Raw genomic sequence first — 21,493 nt, 5'->3', positions numbered from 1 at the left:
GGATGAAGTTTAACAAAGACAAATGCAAAGTGCTCCACTTAGGAAGAAAAAATCAGTTTCACACATACAGAATGGGAAGAGACTGTCTAGGAAGGGGTATGGCAGAAAGGGATCTAGGGGTTATAGTGGACCACAAGCTAAATATGAGTCAACAATGTGATGCTGTTGCAAAAAAAGCAAACATGATTCTGAGATGTATTAACAGGTGTGTTGTGAGCAAGACACGAGAAGTCATTCTTCCGCTCTACTCTGCTCTGGTTAGGCCTCAGCTGGAGTATTGTGTCCAGTTCTGGGCACTGCATTTCAAGAAAGATGTGGAGAAATTTGAGAGGGTCCAGAGAAGAGCAACAAGAATGATTAAAGGTCTTGAGAACATGACCTATGAAGGAAGGCTGAAAGAATTGGGTTTATTTAGTTTGGAAAAGAGAAGACTGAGAGGGGACTTGATAGCAGTTTTCAGATATCTAAAAGGGTGTCATAAGGAGGAGGGAGAAAACTTTTTCACCTTAGCCTCTCAGGATAGAACAAGAAGCAATGGGCTTAAACTGCAGCAAGGGAGGTCTAGGTTGGACATTAGGAAAAAGTTCCTAACTGTCAGGGTGGTTAAACACTGGAATAAATTGCCTAGGGAGGATGTGGAATCTCCATCTCTGGAGATATTTAAGAGTAGGTTAGATAAATGTCTATCAGGAATGGTCTAGACAGTATGTGGTCCTGCCATGCGGGCAGGGGACTGGACTTGATGACCTCTCGAGGTCCCTTCCAGTCCTAGAATCTATGAATCTATGAATCTATGAAAAAGGTAAAACAAAACTAATATTTAACTTAACAAGCTAAGTGAATTCAAAACAAAGGTCTCTCTCACCACAAATTGCAACAGTCTTACTGGCTGAATCTTTCAGTCAGGATCCCTCCCCCAGTCCAATTCTGCTCCTTTGTTCTTCAGGTATTGCTGATGCTGTTGGAAGAGAGAAAGGGAGAGATGATTTTGGTTGTCTGCTCTCACCTTGTATTGTTATGTCTCTTGAACAAGAATCATCTCCCATTCAGGTTCAGGAGACAGAAAGTTTGTGTGGACAAGAAGCTTAAGCTGCTTCTTTTTCAAAATGTAATTTTTTTGCCGACATCCTCTCTCCTGCCAAAAAGTGGACACTTAATCTGTTGATGGCCCATTTGATCCTGTGGACACCTGGCTGAGCTCTTGGCTAGCCTTTTGTCTCTGGAACTGGTTTGTGACTGTCCTCCATAATATGTTGGAACATGTCTTGGTAACATCATACAGTGTAATCTTATAACCCTACATACAATGCTACCCCACATATTTTACCAAAACAATAATAATCAGCAGATTATGAGTTTACAAACGATACCTCACAAGGCCTACTTTGTACAAGATTTATCGTAGTCCTTTAAAAGGGGTCAATATAGGGTTACAGACTGTCATACCTTCCGAGTAGAGTTGGTCAGTTAATGCCATAAATCATGAAGTACAACACATCCCCATGAGTGGTCAGTACTAGATGTTTCAGATGAAGAGCTTCAATGGAGTTACTCCTGATTTACACCCAATCCCATTGCTTCCTCTGAGCCAGTAAAAAATAGGTCATAGTTTCCAAAGGTGTTATGCACAGTTTTTAATGCACACACTTTCCCTTCAGTTTAAGTAAAAAAAACCCAGTTCTCTGTCATCATGGCTATAGCTGTTTTGTATCAGAGAATCAGCGGAGAGTTAGGCTTGAGCTATTCTTTACTTTCTTCAATGAGGATTTGCAGATCTAGTTTCCTTCCTGCTATCACCACCCATTTGTTTCTTTCAGCCATTCTTGTGCCTGCCTTTTCTGCTTCAGGTGGGATATCAATGATTTCTCCCAGACATAATCAGAGATGTCCGAAGCTGAAAATTAGTTTGTCAGGACATAGATTCTACAGTGATTTGTATAATAAATAATAATAATAATAAAACAACCTAAAAGAGAAAGAGCATGAGAATGAGAGTGGAATCACCTAAAGAAGTGACTAGATTTTCAAAAGTCTTCAGCCCCCAGGAGCAAATATTTCTCTCCCTGACTAGGAATTTCAAAGGAGCCTAAGGGAGTTAGGCTCCTATGGCCAGCTTTTCAAATGTATTTAGGTACCTAAAGGGGCCGATAGGAGCCTAGTGGGATTGACAAAAATGCCTAAGCACATCATGGGCCTGACTCCCATTGAACAGAATGACCCAGCTGTCTACAATGTGTAAGAAAAAAAAATCAATGATCACAGGGGACTCCAATTTGAGTGACATTTGCTGCAGGTCTCATGCTAAAACATCCCTTGAATTTCTAAACATTATAGATGATAATTCCCGAATGCAAAAGGTGTTGAATCCTATATGGGGGAATTCTATATTAGATCTTGTCTTGACAGATAAAGAGGAACTGATCACAGAACTAAAAATTCATGGTAACTTAAGTACAAGTGATCATGACTTAACCACACATACAATGTGCAAAAAGAATAACGTCTAGAGCAGTCATATATATGTATACTTGGGGCTTTAAAAGGGCCAACTTCACAAAGTTGAAAACAGTTATGAGCCAAATCAGCTGGGAGGAATGATTTAGTTAGAAAAATGTGAATGATAATTGGGAATCATTTAAGGATGCTTTATTAGTCACCCAAAAAGACACACTTAAGGAAGAAATAGATATTAGCTAAAAAAAAACCTGACTTGGTTTAGAGGGAAGTGAAGACAGTTTTCAGCTTCATCAGTGGAAGAAAACATAAAATCTTCACTGAGAAAGTTTTCAGGCGAAAAAAAAAATGGGAGGAGTGGTAAATAAGAAGAGGAAAAGCTACTGATACAGAATGATCTGGATCACTTGGTAAACTGGGCACAAGCAATTTGCATTTTAATATGGCTAAATGTAAATATATGCATCTAGGAACAAAGAATGTTGGCCATACTTACGGGAAAAAGATTGGGGTGGTGGTGGATAATCAAGTGCAGATGTGCTCCTAGTGCAGTGCTGTGGCCAAAAGGGCTAATGCAATCCTTGGATGCATAAATAGGGGAATCTTGAGTAGGAGTAGAGAGGTTATTTTACCTCTGTATTTGGCACTGGTGTGACCACTGCTGGAATCCTGTGTCCAGTTCTGTTGCCCACGGTGCAAGAAAGATGTTGACAAATTGGAGAGGGTTCAGAGAAGAGCCCTGAGAATGATTAAAGGATTAGAAAACCTGCTTTATAGAGATAGACTCAAGGAGCTCAATCTATTTAGCTTAACAAAGAGAAGGTTAAGAGGTGACATGATGACAGTCTGTAAATACCTACGTGTGGAACAAATATGTAATAATGGGCTCTTCAACTTAGCAGAGAAAGGTCTAACACTATCCAGTTGCTGGAATTTGAGGCTAGACAAATTCAGACTGGAAATAAGGTGTAAATTTTTAACAGTGAGAGTAATTAACCAGTAGAACAATTTACCATGGGTCATGGTGGATTCTCCATCACTGGTAATTTTAAAATCAAGATTGGATGTTTATCTAAAAGATCTGCTCTAGGAATTATTTTTTGGGAAAGTTCTATTGCCTGTGTTATGCAGGAGGTCAGACTAGATGCTCACAATGGCCCCTTCTGGCCTTGGAATCTATCAATGCTTAAGGCTGAAATTTTCATTGGAGACTGAAGCCCTTTACAGCTGTTTACCATATAATCATATCTATCCAGGGCCTCAGCAGGCTTGTGAAGGAAGTGCAACAATATGATAAAATCCTGCTCTGGGGCAGGGTGGTGGTAGTGGATGAACAAGATCACTTAATCCCTCAATTTCATTTCCCTATCTGATTCTCATATTTGCAAATAAAAGGAGTTATTAAATGGTTACTTTACCTTTCAGAATGATGGACACAATATTTAAACCCTGATCTGACTCCTTCACTCAGTATCACACTTCTGCAGGCTGTCTGGACTCCCCATCTATCTCATGTGCTTCAATTCTCTCAGAAATGAGACCTGATTCTCTTGTCCCATGTGGTATGTCTTGTGTTATATCCAGTGACAGCAAATGAGTGCCTTTCCTAACTCAATATTTATCCTTCCAATAGGAAGGTGCATCTTGACTCTTTTGCTGCTGGGTTTTCAAAATTAATGAGAAGGGTAATGTTAATAACATGTTTATTCTCTAGACTGTACAAACAGCCAAAAGAATAGACTTCAATCCTCAAAAGGAAAGTAAAGGAGAGAGGAGACCTGCTAAGATAAACATGTCCTTCTTTCCATCACCCTCACTCACCAACTGGTCAGTTTACAGCTAGTTGAAATGTTTGGAGTTTCACATTTTGTTACTGACATTTTCCATCAATTTGAAATGCCGATACAAAGAAATAGATAATTTTTCATGCTTGTGGGCATGAAAAATTTGTTCTATTTTTCTGGTTGAAAATGTTGTATTTCAAAACATTGATGAAAAAAGGTGAAATTCTGATGGGGGAAAAAAGGTTAATTTTGTCACAAATTTGAAAAGCTTTTGAAATTCTAATCCTCAAACACATAAATGAGGATTTAGGCGCCCATATGTATTTTCTTGCTTTAGACATTTTTTGCCTAAGGTTAAAATTGTCCAAAGCAACCAAGTGACTTAGAATCCCAAGTCCCATTTTCAAAATTATCCTTGGACCATGTCTACAAAGGTATTTAGGCAGCTAAAGATGCAGATAGGCATGTAGGGCCAGATTTTTAAAGGTATCTAGGTGCCTAAAGGGATTTTCAAAAATACCTATGCACAAAACACCCATTGAAATCACCCATTGTTAAGCAGCTAGATGCTTTTGAAAATTTAATTAGGCACCAAAGTACCTTTAAAAGTCTGGCCCTATATGACTTGCCTAAGGTCACAAGTGAATCTTTGGCAGAGCTGGTCTCTCAAGTCTCCTCCAAGTCTCCTGAACCACAAGACCATCCTTCCCTTGGTTAACTGAGGGAATGTGCCTACCAGTTGTTACCTGAGTTCAGAACTGGAGGTAGGGACCCCTCTTCTGAGGTGTGGACCCCTCTATAACTTGGTAAGCTCCAAAGCAGATTACTATGATGCACTCTATAGTGGGTCACAACTGAAATCTGCTCTCAAGTTGAAGGTCATGCAAGTTACATGAGGCCAGTTGGTAAGCAGAGTAGCTCTTCCTGAGAACACTTTTCCTAGTTCATGTCTTTGACCACGTCACCCTTCTCTTTGCATCCGTTCATAGGCTCCCTATTCTCCATCACATCAAACATAATCTATTGGTCTTCATTTTCAAGACCCTTTCTGGCCTATCCCCATCTTTCTTTAGACTCATAGACTCATAGACTCTAAGGTCAGAAGGGACCATTATGATCATCTAGTCTGACCTCCCGCATGATGCAGGCCACAAAACCTGACTCACCCACTCCTGGAAGAATTCTCTCCCTTGACTTAGCTGTAGAACTCCCCAAATCATTATTTAAATACTTCTAGTCGCTCAGAATCCTCCAGCAAGCGACCCCTGCCCCATGCTGCGGAGGAAGGCGAAAAACCTCCAGGGCCTCTGCCAATCTACCCCGGAGGAAAATTCCTTCCCGACCCCAAATATGGCGATCAGCTGATCCCCGAGCATTGCGGGCAAGATTCTCTAGCCAGACCTTCTGGAAAAGTTCTCTGTAGTAACTTTTAATATCCCATCATTGACCATTGTTATCGACCTATTGACTAAAATCACTGTATCCCATCAAACCATCCCCTCCATAAACTTATCAAGCTTGATCTTAAAGCCAGAGAGGTCTTTCGCCCCCACTGTTTCCCTCGGAAGGCTATTCCAAAACTTCACCCCTCTGATGGTTAGAAACCTTTGTCTAATTTCAAGCCTAAACTTCCTGACGGCCAGTTTATATCCATTCGTTCTAGTGTCCACATTAGTACTGAGCTGAAATAATTCCTCTCCCTCCCTGATATTTATCCCTCTGATATATTTAAAGAGAGCAATCATATCCCCCCTCAGCCTTCTTTTGGTTAAGGTAAACAAACTGAGCTCCTCGAGTCTTCTTTCATATGACAGATTTTCCATTCCTCGGATCATCCTAGTGGCCCTTCTCTGTACCCGTTCCAGTTTGATTTCATCCTTTTTAAACATGGGAGATCAGAACTGTACACAGTACTCCAAATGAGGTCTCACCAGTGCCTTGTATAACGGAACCAGCACCTCCCTATCCCTACTAGAAATACCTCACCTAATGCATCCCAAGACCGCATTAGTTTTTTCACGGCCCCGTCACATTGCCGACTCATAGTCATCCTTCGATCAACCAGGACTCCGAGGTCCTTCTCCTCTTCCATTACTTCCAACCGATGCGTCCTCAGCTTATAACTAAAATTCTTGTTAGTTATCCCTAAATGCATAACCTTACACTTCTCACTATTAAATTTCATCTTATTACTATTACTCCAGTTTACAAGGTCATCTAAATCTCCCTGCAGGATATCCCGATCCTTCTCCGAATTAGCAATACCTCCCAACTTTGTGTCATCCGCAAACTTTATCAGCCCACTCCTACATTTGGTTCCGAGGTCAGTAATGAATAGATTAAATAAAATAGGACCCAAAACCGAACCTTGAGGAACTCCACTGGTAACCTCCCTCCAGCCTGACACTATCAAGATGTCGACTCCCACCTCTGATCATCCCATTGATGCCAGCCTTCATTGCCCTCTTGTTAAGTTTTCAAACAAGCAGCTTCATGTTTTCTCCCATGCTGTCCCTCATGCCTGGGGGAGCCCCCATAAACATCCACAAAGCAACCTCATTATCCTCCTTCACATTCCTGCTTTAAAATCCCCTTTACTGTAATATCTGCAAAAAAACATGATGACAGTTAGGAAACTGGGGAGCTGAGACCACTACTTATGACGCTGACCAATATTATCTCATTGTTTCCTTGTACTCCCCTGCTGGCCTATCTGTATCCATCTGTTGTCTCTTGTCTTGTACTTACATTGAAAGTTCCTTGGGTAGGGATAATCTTTTTGTTATATATTTGTACAGCACCTAGCACAATGGTATCTTGGTCCATGACTGGGGACCAAGGTGCTATTGCAATACAAAACATCATCATCATCATCATCGTCACATGTCAACATACCAGTGTTAGCTTTAATCTAGCTAGCATTAGTACCAAGGGAAGCCACAATAACATGCACTTCAGCGTGGTGCTAATAGTACAGCCAATTGATTGAATACGAACATCTTGGTCAACTATGAACCAAATCCGAACCAACCATGGTAGATGCAGATATCTAATGCACAAATGGAAAATCAAGGAGTCCCCAGCATGGTGGGGCAGATCCCCATGACAGACCATCAAACATATCACCACCTACTGCCCAGTTTATATATATGAAGGAGGCATCACTGCAATAAATTCTGTCACTCCTGATGGTGCCATCTGGCTTGATCGACCTCAGGGGACATGGTAGTTGCTGCTCTACACCAGCCAAACAAAAGAAGAAGAAGATTGAACACATGTGTAGTTCATGATGATAAATGTTCAGAAGACCAAATAACCAAACATACCTTAATTTACTGCTAAAAGTCAATAATAGTGCAGTACCGGGAAAGAGTTACTATGTTACTGATCCTTCTGGGAAACTATTCCATGTACCATGTCGGTTCATCTTGCACAGAAGGTACACTCCCAAAGTATGCCCCCACCCCTGAATTAGTTATATTGATAGATACCAGTTACAAGAACTCTATAGATCACCCAAGACAAGAATTCACCAATCAGCTTTTTATTTAAGAACATATGAACAGCCATACTAGATCAGACCAAAGGTCCATCTAGCCCAGTATCCTGTCTCCTGACAGTGGCCAATGCCAGGGGCCCCAGAGGAAATGAACAGAACAGGCAGTCATCAAATGATCCATCCCTTCTCGCCCATTCCCAGCTTCTGGCAAACAGAGGCTAAGAACACCATCCCTGTCCATCCTGGCTGATAGTCATTGATGGACCTATCCTCCACAAACATATCTAGTTCTTTTTTGAACCCTGTTATAGTCCTGGCCTTCATGATTGTGACAGGTTCGGTCACAGAGACCTCCTTGAGACTGTCACCTGATGTGCTGAGACTACCTCTGAGCCCATTTTCTCTGCCAGTTTGGGACTCCAGAACCCTGTCTTGTTGAGCCAGACACGCAAGCCTGCTGCAACACAGACCCATGGTCTGAACCACACCCCCAAAGCTGCAGACTTAACTGAAAACAGCTTAACAAGTGCTCCTCCCTCAGTACCCAGACACCCAGCTCCCAATGGGATCCAAATTCCAAATAAATCAATTTTACTCTGTATAAAGCTTATACAGGGTAAACGCATAAATTGTCCACCCTTTAAAACACTGATAGAGAGATATGCACAGCTGTTTGCTGCCCCAGGTATTCATCACTTACTCTGGGTTAATTAATACCAAAAGTGAGTTTATTAAGTATATAAGGTAGGATTTAAGTGGTTTCAAGTAATAACAGACAGAACAAAGTAGATTACCAAGCAAAATAAAACAAAACATGCAAGTGTAAGCCTAATACATTAAGAAACTGATTACAGATAAAATCTCACCCTCAGAGATGTTCCAATAAGCTTCTTTCACAGATTGTACTCCTTCCTAGTCTGGGCCCAATTCTTTCCCTGGTACAGTTCTTGTTAGCTCCAGCTCAGGTGGTAAATAGGGGACTTCTCATGACTGGAACCCTCTTTCTTCTGTTCTATCCCCTTATATATCTTTGGCACAAAGTGGGAATCCTTCATCTCTCTCTGGGTTCCCATCCATCCTTCTAAATGGAAAAGCACCAGGTTAAAGATGGATTCCAGTGATCACATGTCACTGTAAGACTTCATTACCCACTTTCTGGCACCCACGTATACAGAAAGGCTTACAAGTAAACAGAGCCATTTACAACCAATTGTCCTGGTTAATGGGAGTCATCAAGATTCCAAACCACCATTAATGGCCCACACTTTGCATAATTACAATAGGACCTTAGAGTTATATTTCATATTTCTAGTTTCAGATACAAGAATGATACATTCATACAAATAGGATGAACACACTAAGTAGATTATAAGCTTTGTAATGATACCTTACAAGAGACCTTTTGCATGAAGCATATTCCAGTTCATTATATTCACACTCATTAGCATATTTTCATAAAATCATATGGTGTGCAACATCACAATGATATCCTCTGGCAAAGAGTTCCACAGGTTGACTGTGTGTTGTGTGAAAAATACTTCCTTTTGTTTATTTTAAATCTGCTGCCTATTAATTTCCTTTGGTAACCCCCTAGTTCTTGTGATATGCAAAGGAGTAAATAACACTTCCTTATTTACTTTGTCCACACTAGTCATGATTTTATACTTTGTTTTTTCTGGTACCATGATGTACCCTATAGCTCTTATTTTTGAACACAGCATTCCAAACCAGTGAGGCATGAAGGCATTCCTTAACTTGTACCAGGGTAGAACACTCACAGATCCTGATTTTGACAGGATTTATATTCTCTAGTGCCAAACACTCCATTTAGCCTTGCCGTGTATTGTGGGACATATAGCTCTTGTCACAAGGGAGCAAGAGTGAACCTAATACAATTTAGCATAACTTTGTGCTAATGTTTATCATGTGATGTGTAATACATATAAATATAGTGTGCAGTACGTATAACATTTCTCTTGGCCAACAGCAGGCTACCACCCAAGTATGTACCCAGAGTCCTGGGCCAGGTTTGTACAGCCCATGCTGCCCCTGTTTCATGGCTTTTGGTCCTTATGCTCGCTAGATAAAAGATAGTGTGGGTATATCTACCCCTGCTGCTGTCACACCCTGTGATTGCAGTGTAAACATACTCTAAAATCCTCAGGCTTAAGGGGGTTGTGAGTGGGACATGAATCTGTCTTGGCCATTGCTACAGGTGAATTTCACTCTGTCTGTGACCCTGCTGCAGTCGTGATCACAGCGGTGGTGGAACGCTTGCAAATGTGACTACATACACCGAAAGGCTCAGAAACAAGAATGCAAATAAAAAGCACCCTGCAATTTCTGTTTGGCTTTTGTTTATCTCATGATTTTCAACCAACCTCATGCGATTTTTGGGGCTGACTCATGATTTTGGGATTGGGGTTGGCAATCCTAGTGTGTGTGTATGTTTGTGTGTGTTTGTGTGTGTGTGATTTGTTGTGTTTCTTTCTGTGTGTATATGAGTGTGTCTTTGTGTCTGTCATTGGGTAGGATCTGCTGCTGCTTTATTTTTGGTTTTGGCAGGATGGCCAATCCCAAGTGTTAAAAATAAGTGAGTTCGGTCACAGAAAATAGAATCATAGGACTGGAAGGGACCTTGAGAGGTCATCTAGCCCAGTGCCTGCACTCATGCACTCAATAATAATTACATTATTAATTATTAATTATTATTATTATTATTATTAATATAAAACCATGGGGCTGCATAAAATTATGAATATCAAGCAAGACGTGGAGATGTTGTACATCCGATGATATGATACAGAGGTTCCCAAAGTGGGGTTCGTGAACCCCTGGGGGTGTGCAAAATGTTACAGGGGGTTCTCAGGAAAAAAATCCCTAATGGCGGACAGAGCTGTCCCTAGGAACCCCGGGCAGCACAGGGGAGGCAGCCTGGAGCCCCTAGATTTCCAAGAGCTCAGCAGATCAAAGCAAGCATATCTATCACACTGAGGAGATTTAAACTTCAAAACTCCTTATAAGAAATGGAAAGGGAGGTGGATATTTTTTGCTGTTTTTAAAATTAAATAGGCAGCTAGTATTGTTTTAAAAATTATTATGAAGAATAAGTTTAAGCTTTGTTGTAACGTGCGTTGCTTGCCTGGACTGCTCAAGACCTGAATGCTTGTGTAGGAGGGACTCTTTGAGTTGGCTTTTTACATACCTTCATGCTGTTTCACACCTGATACTCCTTGATGAAACATAAGAGCCTTATCTTATAACAGGCTTATTCAAAGTGATACAAGCTATGAAAGTGAGATCTTGGAAGAGTGTTGCCGTTTTCATAATGTTATACAAATACTGTAATGATAAATAATAAATAGTGTGTAATAAGCATGTCATAAAAACAACTTTTATATTTCCAAGATCACTGTTTTTATAATTTATACTCAGGTAAAAGAGAAAATCCCTGGAAATATTCATTTTTAGGAGGGGGGTTGCGAGACTTGACATTTTAGTGAAAGGGGTTCACAGGTTGTTAAAGTTTGGGACCACTGTGATAGAGGGAAAAGTCTGCTATCTGTGGAGGAAGCAATTAAAAATGAAGAATATAACATCAATTCTGTGAGGAGTCAGTCAGAGTGAAAGGTCATGATACCAAGTGATGGCCAAGAGTGCATCCCAGGCCAAGAAAGCATAAAGGAGAGAAGAAAGCAAATCTCCAAAGACAAATAACCTTCATGGATTTGCTGAGCTCTCGTCTGTGCCACTGTAGATGTGATGGGTGGGAGGCACAGTTTGCCCTGTCCTATCTCTGCATTTCCCTTCTCATTGCTGCTCACCAGCTTCCTTTGTGACTTCTTGAGACTCCCATCTCCTGTGAGATGCTGTCAGGGACCTCGATGCACATGCTGGAAAGGGAAGGGAAGTGCAGAGACATGACATGGCACCAAAGGGGGTTGGGTAAAGGTCTGTTAATTGGCAAGGATGGGAGCTCTTCTTAACTGACATGCTGGCCAGGTGCTCAGGGAAGCCACTGAGAAAGGGATAGGGCCAATGAATGATTTAGTTGGGGATTGGTCCTGCTTTGAGCAGGGGGTTGAACTAGATGACCTCCTTAGGTCCCTTCCAACCCTGATATTCTATGATTCTATGAAAATATGTATGATCACCCCACTAAACTTATCTTCATGGTCTGGTAAGTTATTGCTTCAAAGTTACCTGAGCTGTCATCTCATCTACCTAATAAAAACAAAGACATCCTTTGAGTTAGAAGTTCTTCTCATGCCTTAATTTTTCCTTTGAGTTTAGAAGTTGACTCCATTCCCACCTCTGCTGATACTGTCTGGAGAGTATAGATATGATTAGCTTTTCCCCTTTGGCTTATTTCAAGCACCTATCAGCCAAAGTGCCAAGGGAGATGCCTCCTTCTCACATGAAGGATAAATAATGAATCACAATAGACACAGGCTCTTTAGTACTACATACAAGACACGGAAAACCAAGCAGGCCATCTGGACCATTGCTGAGAGAACGAAGACAAGTGAAGAAGATTGTGACTGACTGCTGAGAATGCAATCTGCATCCGGCTCTCCAAAAGGCTGACTGAAGAGGTTATATCAGAGATTCAAGATCATGCAGATCAGTCTTAAAGGTAAAGCAATCTTTCCCCCCCTTCCTATTTGAAATGATAGAAACAGATCAGGAAATAAAAATACAACCATTCATAGATTCCAAGGCCAGAAGGTACCATGGTGAACATCTAGTCTGACCTCATGCAAAACACAGGCCTTTGGAACTTCCCCAAATTAATTTCTGCGGCACCCACTAATAAAAGAAAATGCTTCTGTGTGCAATACTGTGTCCGCCTGAAATATTTTCTCATCTGGAACTGAAATGTAGCTGGATTTCCAAAACAAGCAGATATTTATATGGCCAGCAATACCAAATTTGCATTCACAGCGATACGGTCATGGTTTATGGCTGTGATGATTTGGGGAATTTATCTGTGCAATTTATGAATTCTGGTTGATGCTATGAAGTTGTTATAAAATGGATGTATCCGGGAATGCCTCTAAGTGGATGTGGACACCACTTGCTAACACTGGCAGAAGGATGTACCTACCGGGCAATGGAGAGTTGTTAACCTTAATGGGTGAACTCTGACTCAACAATTGGTATGCTGAGGAAGTGGGCTGGTGCTTGGAGAAGCTACTTCCTCCAGATTGTTGCAGGGGGTCTGGTGATGAAGGATTTGGAAAAACACCAGGAGCAGAACAAAGGAACCAGGTTTTGGTAGGGGGACATATACATTCAAGACACTTGCTAAGACAGGAAGACGAAGTTTTGGGTAGGAGAGGAGAAGACACAGAGAAACTTTTGTAGTGGAGGTCCTGTTTAGCTGCAGACTAGCCAAGTCAGAGAAGGCTGGCTGGGGTAGAGAAGTCATGAGCCACCAACAAAGGATCCTGTACACCCAAGCCCAGAGAACTCTCCAGGGTGCGGAGAAAGCTGAGACAGGGAAATGTGGATCGGTGTGTTGATTGTTTTGTATAGCTCTGTGTATCTCTCGTGCTGTTAAGGAAAGAGCAATGGGGTTTTAGAATCCTGTACAAAGTCTGTCTGTGCATCTGCTGGCTCTCACTGTAAACCAGAGGGCTCACACCTTTAGTGGCATTGTGGGGAATGCAGAAGAGCTGCTGGGGAGGCCTGAGGAGCTGATGCTAGTTTCAGGGCCCGGGCAATTGGATCTGGCAAGAGGGGTGCCAGACAAAAGTTCTGAACCTGGAGTCCCAAAGCCAGGGACAGTGCCTAAACTTGGCCCAGCACCAGCAAGCTAAGAGCATATGTCATTCAGCATTTGGAACCCCTGACAGCATTCTGACGCGTGTCCAACACGGGGAGCGTGACTAGATCCCTGACAATGGCGTTACACAGATGTTGGTGTTATCCTTGTCACTTCTATTCAGGTAAGTATCCCGCACCAATCACAATCATATCACAGCACCTACAAGAGTGAAAAACACTAAAGAGCAATAAGGAAATCCCCAAAAGTATCAAATAATGAACATCATCAGCAGTGGACTCTTCACTGAAGGAAAGCATTTTTCTGCTCCTATATTTAACGCGTGACAGAAAGTGAGCAAATAATCTGAACTGTTATGACAACACTTAGGTCTCTGCATACTGCTAGGGAAAACTTTTTCACTGAGGTGCTTCTTTTGAAGCAAAATGGCTTTTTAAATTGAATGGAATATTTTGTGAAAATTTCCATATTCTGCTAAATTTCTGGGTTTTTTTCCTTTGAAGAACCAAAACCCCAAACACTGAAAACAATGAGCAAAAAATGTAGATGAAAGCATTTTTTTTCTTTTTCAACTTTTTTTTTCCAGGTAAACAACAAAACAAAGAAATTTCCCAACCACCTCTAAGTTGGGTAGCCTGAACCATTATTTGATCTTTTACTGGTGGAGTTTGCATGGCAGAATATGCATGTTTTGTTCCGAAATGAGAGATACCAGGCAAATAAATACCATGGTCTGGGGTTTTGATCCAATTGTTGGAAAGGTAAATAGCAGGGAATGATGAGTTTTGAACATTTCTGGAATTTAAAAGAAGATATGGTTTAGATTTATTCTCTTCAAGTTGTATTTTTGGATTTGTTTGTGTTCCCTAGATATGACAATGACAAATGCAGAGTGGAGAAATCAAACAACCATAACAGAATTCATCCTCCTGGGATTTGGGGATCTCCCCGCATTGCAGATTCTTCTCTTCCAATTGTTGCTAGTGATCTATATTGTGACCTTGGCTGGGAACATCCTCATCATTGCACTAGTTGTGGTTGATCAGCACCTTCACACCCCCATGTACTTCTTCCTGGGGAACTTGTCCTGCTTGGAGACCTGCTACACCTCCACCATCCTGCCCAGGATGCTGGCCAGTCTCCTGACTGGGGACAGAACCATTTCTGTTAGCGGCTGCTTGGTACAATTATATTTCTTTGGTTCTCTAGTAGGTACAGAATGTTACCTACTAGCTGCAATGTCTTATGATCGGTATTTAGCAATATGTAAACCACTGCATTATTCAACCCATATGAATGACAGATTCTGCCTCCACCTAGCAGCTGGGTCTTGGCTAAGTGCATTTTTGGTTGTTACCATAATAATATTTTTAATGTCACAATTAACTTTCTGTGGCCCCAAAGAAATGGACCATTTCTTTTGTGATCTCACTCCAGTGATAAAACTGTCCTGTAGTGTCACCCACCAGATGGAACTTGTGACCTTCTTGGGCTCCTTCCTATTCACTTTACCACCATTTCTATTAACCCTGACATCCTACGTTTGTATAATAACTGCCATCCTGAGAATCTCTTCTAGCACTGGGAGGCAAAAGGTATTTTCCACCTGCTCTTCTCACCTTATTGTGGTGACTACTTTTTATGGCACGCTAATCATTGTGTATATTTTACCAAAAACCAAGGTGCTGCGAGAGCTTAACAAAGTGTTCTCTGTCTTCTACACCATCCTGACTCCCCTGGCCAACCCCCTCATCTACAGCCTGAGAAACAAAGAGGTCATGGAGGCCCTGAGAAAATCTGTCAGGAACTCTGTGGCTTTCATGAGTTCATTTATAGAGGGTGACATTAAATGTAGTGTATGATCTATCAAATGTATTTGGGCCTAAGCTTTCATGGGCTAAACCCACTTCATCAGATGCATGGAGTGGAAAATACAGTAGGCAGGTATAAATACACAGTACATTAGAAGATTGGAGTTGCCTTACCAAGTGAGGGGTCAGTGCTAACAAGACAATTCAATTAAGGTGGAAGTGTGCTATTCTCAGCAGTAGAATACCAAGGGAGGAAAAAACACTTTTGTAGTGGTAATGAGGCCAATGTAGTCAGGGTGGCACATTTCAAACAGTTGACAAGAAGATGTGAGTAACAGTAGGGGGAAATTAGATTTGTAGTGACCCATCCACTCCCAGTCTTTATTCAGGCCTAGTTTGATAGTGTCCAGTTTGCAAATTAATTCCAGTTCTGCAGTTTCTAGTTGGAGTCTGTTTCTGAAGATTTTTTGTCGAAGAATTGCCACTTTTAAGTCTATTATTGAGTGTTCAGGGAGAGTGAAGTGTTCTCTGACTGGTTTTTGAATGTTATAATTCTTGATGTCTGATTTGTGTCCAATTATTCTTTTGTGTAGAGACTGTCCGGTTTGGCCAATGTCCATGGCAGAGGGGCATTGCTGGCACATGATGGCATATATCACATTGGTAGATGTGCAGGTGAACGAGCCCCTGATGTTGTGGCTGATGTGGTTAGGTCCTATGATGGTGTCCCGTGAATAGATATGCGGACAGAGTTGGCAACGGGGTTTGTTGCAGGGATAGGTTCCTGGGTTAGTTAGAACGCCACTAGCCGTCACCTTCAGCCCCCAACTAAAACCTCTCCAGCACATCATAAAGGATCTACAACCTATCCCGAAGGACGATCCCTCACTCTCACAGACCTTGGGAGACAGGCCAGTCCTTGCTTACAGACAATGCCTCAACCTGAAGCTAATACTCACCAGCAACTACACACCACACAACAAAAACACTAACCCAGGAACCTATCCTTGCAACAAACCCCATTGCCAACAATATCAGCTACAGTGACTGTCAATACAGGGATTTCCTTTATAAATGATTTTATGTCCCATATCCCCCATGACTTTAATGAATCTTTGCTGGTTACTCCAGTTGGGGATTTGACCATTAAAACTGAAGTATAACTCCCCCTCTGCCACCATTTTCATTTGTTTTTGGAACTTTTTCACACACAAACCCCAATATTTTGATTTTAAAAGTTTTCAAGTTTTTGTTGTTTACAGAAAAACTGAGTTTTAAGTGACTAAAACATAAAAGGTTTGAAGATTTCACAAATTAAAAAAAATATTACAATTCCATAAATTGTGCAGGAAATTAAAGTTTTCAAAATTATTCATAGTTTTAAATTATAAATATATTAACTAGTTTTTTTAAAACTATATACTTTTTAAAAAAAAAGACTTCTTTCTAAAATGTGAATGCAAATCTTATAAAATATTTGACAAAAATAACAAAAATAATTGACAAACTCAGCAAGTTTTTGTTAAAACTTTTAATTTAAAAAAGGCCATTTGTCATTCGGGTGAGACACTTTTCCTTTGAAGAACGCTGACCAGCTAAAAAGTAAAGAAAATGGGAAAAGGGATATTGTTAAAATGAAATGATCATTAACTTTTGTGACAAAGGTGCATGTCAGGGTTTCAGAGGGTTAACATGATAAATCTGTTCTTGTTTTCTGCGTCCTGGCTGCCGCACCTTGTAGATTACTTCCCCCACGGGTTCAACCACCTCATAGGGCCCCTGCCATTGGGCCAGAAGTTTGCTTTCTGCTGTGGGTACCAACACCATAACCTGATCCCCTGGTTGGAACTGTTGCACTTTTGCTTGGCGATTGTAATGGGTTCGCTGGGCCTCCTATGCCTTCTCCAAATGTTTCCGTACAATAGGGGTGACCTGGGCTATCTGGTCTCGCATCCGCATTACATGCTCTATTATATTTCTCCCCTCATTGGGTTCCTCTTCCCAGGTCTCTTTGGCGATATCTAGTAGGCCACGGGGGTGATGCCCGTATAATAACTCGAAGGGGGAAAACCCAGTTGAGGCCTGAGGTATCTCCCGGATAGCGAACACAAGGTAGGGTAGTAAGGTGTCCCAATCCTTCCCGTCCCAACTTACTACCTTCCTTATCATAGCCTTCAGGGTTCAGTTTAACCTTTCTACCAACCCATCAGTCTGCGGATGGTAGACCGAAGTTCTCAGGTTATGTATATGGAGCAGCGTACAGAGGTCCTTCATTAGCTGCGACATAAATGGGGTTCCTTGGTCGGTTAGTATCTCCTTCGGTAGCCCCATTCGGGCAAAGATCCCCACCAGCTCTTTGGCTATAGTTTTAGAGGCCGTGTTCTGCAGGGGGACGGCTTCTGGGTAGCGAGTAGCATAGTCCAAAACAACAAGTATATATTGGTGGCCCCGAGCCGTCTTCTCCAGGGGTCCCACTAGGTCCATGGCTATTTGCTCGAAGGGGCCCTCTATGATGGGAAGGGTTACTAAAGGTGCCCTCAAGTGGGGACGGGGACTGTGCAGCTGACACTCCGAGCAGGAGGCACAGTACCGCCGCACTTCTTCATGTACTCCAGGCCTGGGTCTTCTCTACCCCCAAATGCCCCCCAAAAAGATGACTATGAGCAAGACTTAATACAACGTTCTGGTGTTTTGAGGTACTAGGATCTGCTGTACCTTCTGCCCCTGTACTGGTGCAACCCGGTATAAGAGATCCTTCTTCATTATGAAGTAGGGTCCTGGTCCCTGGGTTTTCCCTTCCACGGGGACCCCATCTATTTCAGTCACCTCCTTCCTAATGTTGTCATACCTTGTGTCTTCTGCCTAGTCCCGTCCAAAATTTCCTCTCCTGGGGCTAATCAGCCCAAGATCTAGGGGTTCAGTCTCTGTTGCCTCTACTGGTTCAGAAGCATTAGGGTGGGGGTCAGACTCAGGTGCTTCTCCCTCCTCCATGGCCTCCTTTTCAGCTGCGCGGGTCTGCCTACCTACAAGAGCGACCCTCTGGCTTTGGGTCAGTATTCGGGTTCCCAAGGCCTTAGCTGCCCTTCTTTCCCTTTTTGTCTTTCTACCCTGTCTGGGGGTGGAGAACAAATCTGGGGATAGTTCAGAGAAGATTGGGGGTTGACAGTCTGCTGTGGATGCTTCACCAATTTTAGGGTCCCCATCTTTCTCCATTTACATATAGAAAACATTTTCCCAAAGCATCATTTACTTCAGAGGAATGAACCTAGATGAGTGGGTGGCACCGATACCAGGTCTGCCATGTTTCACTGGCTTGTAAGTGATGGAAAACTCGCCCAGGTAGTGGCCAATCATCTCGGGCTTGATTTCCACCTGGTTGAAGGTTTTGCCGTTGTATACGCCGACTATGCTGCCCACCATCTCGGGGAGGATGATCATGTCGCGCAGGTGAGTTTTGACTACCTCTGGCTTCTCCATGGGAGGGGCCTCCTTCTTGGCCTTTCTGAAGAAATCATCCTGGCTGGGATGATTTAGCTGGGAATTGGTCCTGCTTTGAGCAGGGGGTTGGACTAGATGACCTCTTGAGGTCCCTTCCAACTCTGATATTCTATGATTCTATGATTCTATGAAGAGACGCGGCCAAGATGGCGGAAGTCGAACAGAAGAAGAAACGCATCTTTCTCCAGTCCCCCTACTGGGAGTAAGTTTCCAAACCCTGGGATATCCCTCCCTATGAGCACCGGGTATGGGAGTTTAGGGACTACACCTGCTGCTACCTCAGTAGTGTTCCCTTGGATCTCGATTTTTACTGGGATGGTGGGGTAGTAACTTACTGTCCCATGGACACATGTTATCCCCGTACGTTTAGCCTGCAGCAGCTGACTACGCTTCACGAGCTTCCCTGAGATAAGAGTGACAGCACTGCCCGAATCATCCAGTGCTGTGGTCCCTACCCCATTTAGTTTCACTGATCTGGTATACATATGTGGGGTTAGTGAGACCCCCACAAGGTGGATTAGGGAGCATGGATTGGCCCATTTCCCCAGGTTACACTGCATAGGCTCCTCAGCACTGGGACACTGTGCAGCTATGTGTCCCCACTCCCCACAGGCATAACATTTGTATGGAGCCCTAGGCGTTCCCTGGTCTCTTGGTTTGGCCAGTCTAACATCACGATCCTCTTCTCCCTCAGTGCTCCGACTCTTTGTGGCCTCTGATGGGCCTTCAGCCTCTCTCTTTTTCCACCTGGGCCCTCCTGGTGGCCCAGTCACCTGAACTTTAGGACTTGGTGCTGCTAGTTTAACCTGGGGTGCCTCTTCCTTAACTGGTCGGGTCAGCTCCCTCGCTGACTTTCGCCTCTCTACCAAGGCGACAACCTCGTCATAGCTGGAGGGTTCGTTCTGGCTTACCCAGACACAAAGGTCTGGTGGTAGTCCCCTTATGTATGGGTCGATGACCAGAACCGCTAGTATCTCTTCTGGACTCTGGGACTCTGTCTGCAACCACTTTCGTGTGAGATGGATGAGGTCATACAATTGGGACCGCGGGGTTTTGTCTTCCTGGTACCGCCAACCATGATACTGCTGGGCCCGCACTGCTGTCGTTACGCCAGATCTGGCCAGGATCTCTGCTTTCAGCTGGGAGTAGACCACTGATCTCGAGGGCAAGCCTCCCATAGGGCTGTCCTCTCGAAGGCCAGAAGATATGCCTCTACATCATCCTCCCATGTCATTTTCTGCAGCCAATGGCTGGCCCGTATGATCCACGTCCCATCATGGCCATGATTCAGCTCTGTAAGGGACTTTACCTGGTTTACCAATTCCCACAACATAGCTCGGTCTTGAGCAGCCTGGTCCATCAGCAGGCAATTAGTCTCTTGCTGCAGCCGCACTGCCTCCTGTTGGGCTGCTGCCTGGACACGGGTAGCCTCCTGCTGGGCTGCCATAGCTTGTATCAGTGCCCGCACTACGTCATCCATTGTGGTGAAAAAAATAAACCCTCTCCCTTTTTTTTTTGTTTGTTGTTGTTGTTTTTTAAATCACCCTCCTTCTTAAGCCACGCTGTGCACCCTAAGATCCCACCCCTGACACCAGTGTGACAAAGTTCCTCCTCTATCTTGGTGGGTCCTGCGCTTATTGGTGGATTTTCTTGCCTCAGAGATTCACCATGTGGGTTGTGGAACAGCCCAGAGACCTTCCCCTCTGGAAGAACCCACAGTCCAGGTCAATTGGGAGGTTTTGGGGGGAACCCGGGCGCGCCCTCTACTCCGGGGTCCAGCCCAGGGACCTGTGGACTGCAGCTGTCTATAGTGCCTCCTGTAACAGCTGCATGACAGCTACAACTCCCTGGGCTACTTCCCCATGGCCTCCTCCAAACACCTTCCTTATTCTCACCACAGGACCTTCCTCCTGGTGTCTGATAACGCTTGTGCTCCTCAGTCCTCCAGCAGTACAACCTCTCAGCTCCTTGTGCCTCTTGCTCCCAGCTCCTCACACTTGCACCACAAACTGAAGTGAGCTCCTTTTAAAACCCAGGTGCCCTGATTAGCCTGCCTTAATTGATTCTAGCAGCTTCTTCTTAATTGGCTCCAGGTGTCCCAATTAGCCTGCCTGCCTTAACTGGTTCTAGCAGGTTCCTGATTACTCTAGTGCAGCCCCTGCTCTGGTCACTCAGGGAACAGAAAACTACTCATCCAGTGACCAGTATATTTGCCCTCTACTAGACTCCTGTACCCCACTGGTCTGGGTCTGTCACACTTTATAAGTTTCAAATATTTTAACTGTTTCCTTCCTTTTCTGCATATATAGTAATATAATAAAATAATTATTAATGGTCTTTGTTACAATGGGAATAAAAAAACAACAATGTTAACTTGATCTGAATGGCAGGTCAGACTGAGCTGTTCAATATTTTCGCAATGAGCATGGTTTTTAAACCAATAATATTCACTTTTGAGTCTATGACACCCACCCTGAATAATACATCTGACCTTTCACAAGTTCTTGGAGCAAAGAGAACATAAGAACGTCCATATTAGGTGAGACCAAAGGTCCATCTAGCCCATTATCTTGTCTTCTGACAATGGCCAATGCCAGGTGCTATGGAGGGAATGTACAGAACAGGCAGCAATCAAGTGATCCATCCCCCATTCATAGCT

General features: G+C 43.1%; 1 protein-coding gene across 1 annotated transcript; it reads left to right on the top strand.

Moving 5' to 3' along the window:
• Nucleotides 1–14,403: 14,403 nt before the first annotated feature.
• Nucleotides 14,404–15,387, top strand: LOC128846061 (olfactory receptor 11A1-like). Its single transcript, XM_054045140.1, has one exon. The coding sequence runs from the start codon at nucleotides 14,404–14,406 to the stop codon at nucleotides 15,385–15,387; it is 984 nt and encodes a 327-aa protein (XP_053901115.1).
• The last annotated feature ends 6,106 nt before the right edge of the window (nucleotides 15,388–21,493 follow it).

Source organism: Malaclemys terrapin, chromosome 12, assembly GCF_027887155.1.
Source record: "Malaclemys terrapin pileata isolate rMalTer1 chromosome 12, rMalTer1.hap1, whole genome shotgun sequence".
Taxonomy (NCBI): Eukaryota; Metazoa; Chordata; order Testudines; family Emydidae; genus Malaclemys; species Malaclemys terrapin.
The sequence above is the reverse complement of the archived record's forward strand: the minus strand, read 5'-3'. Positions and strand labels throughout refer to the sequence as shown.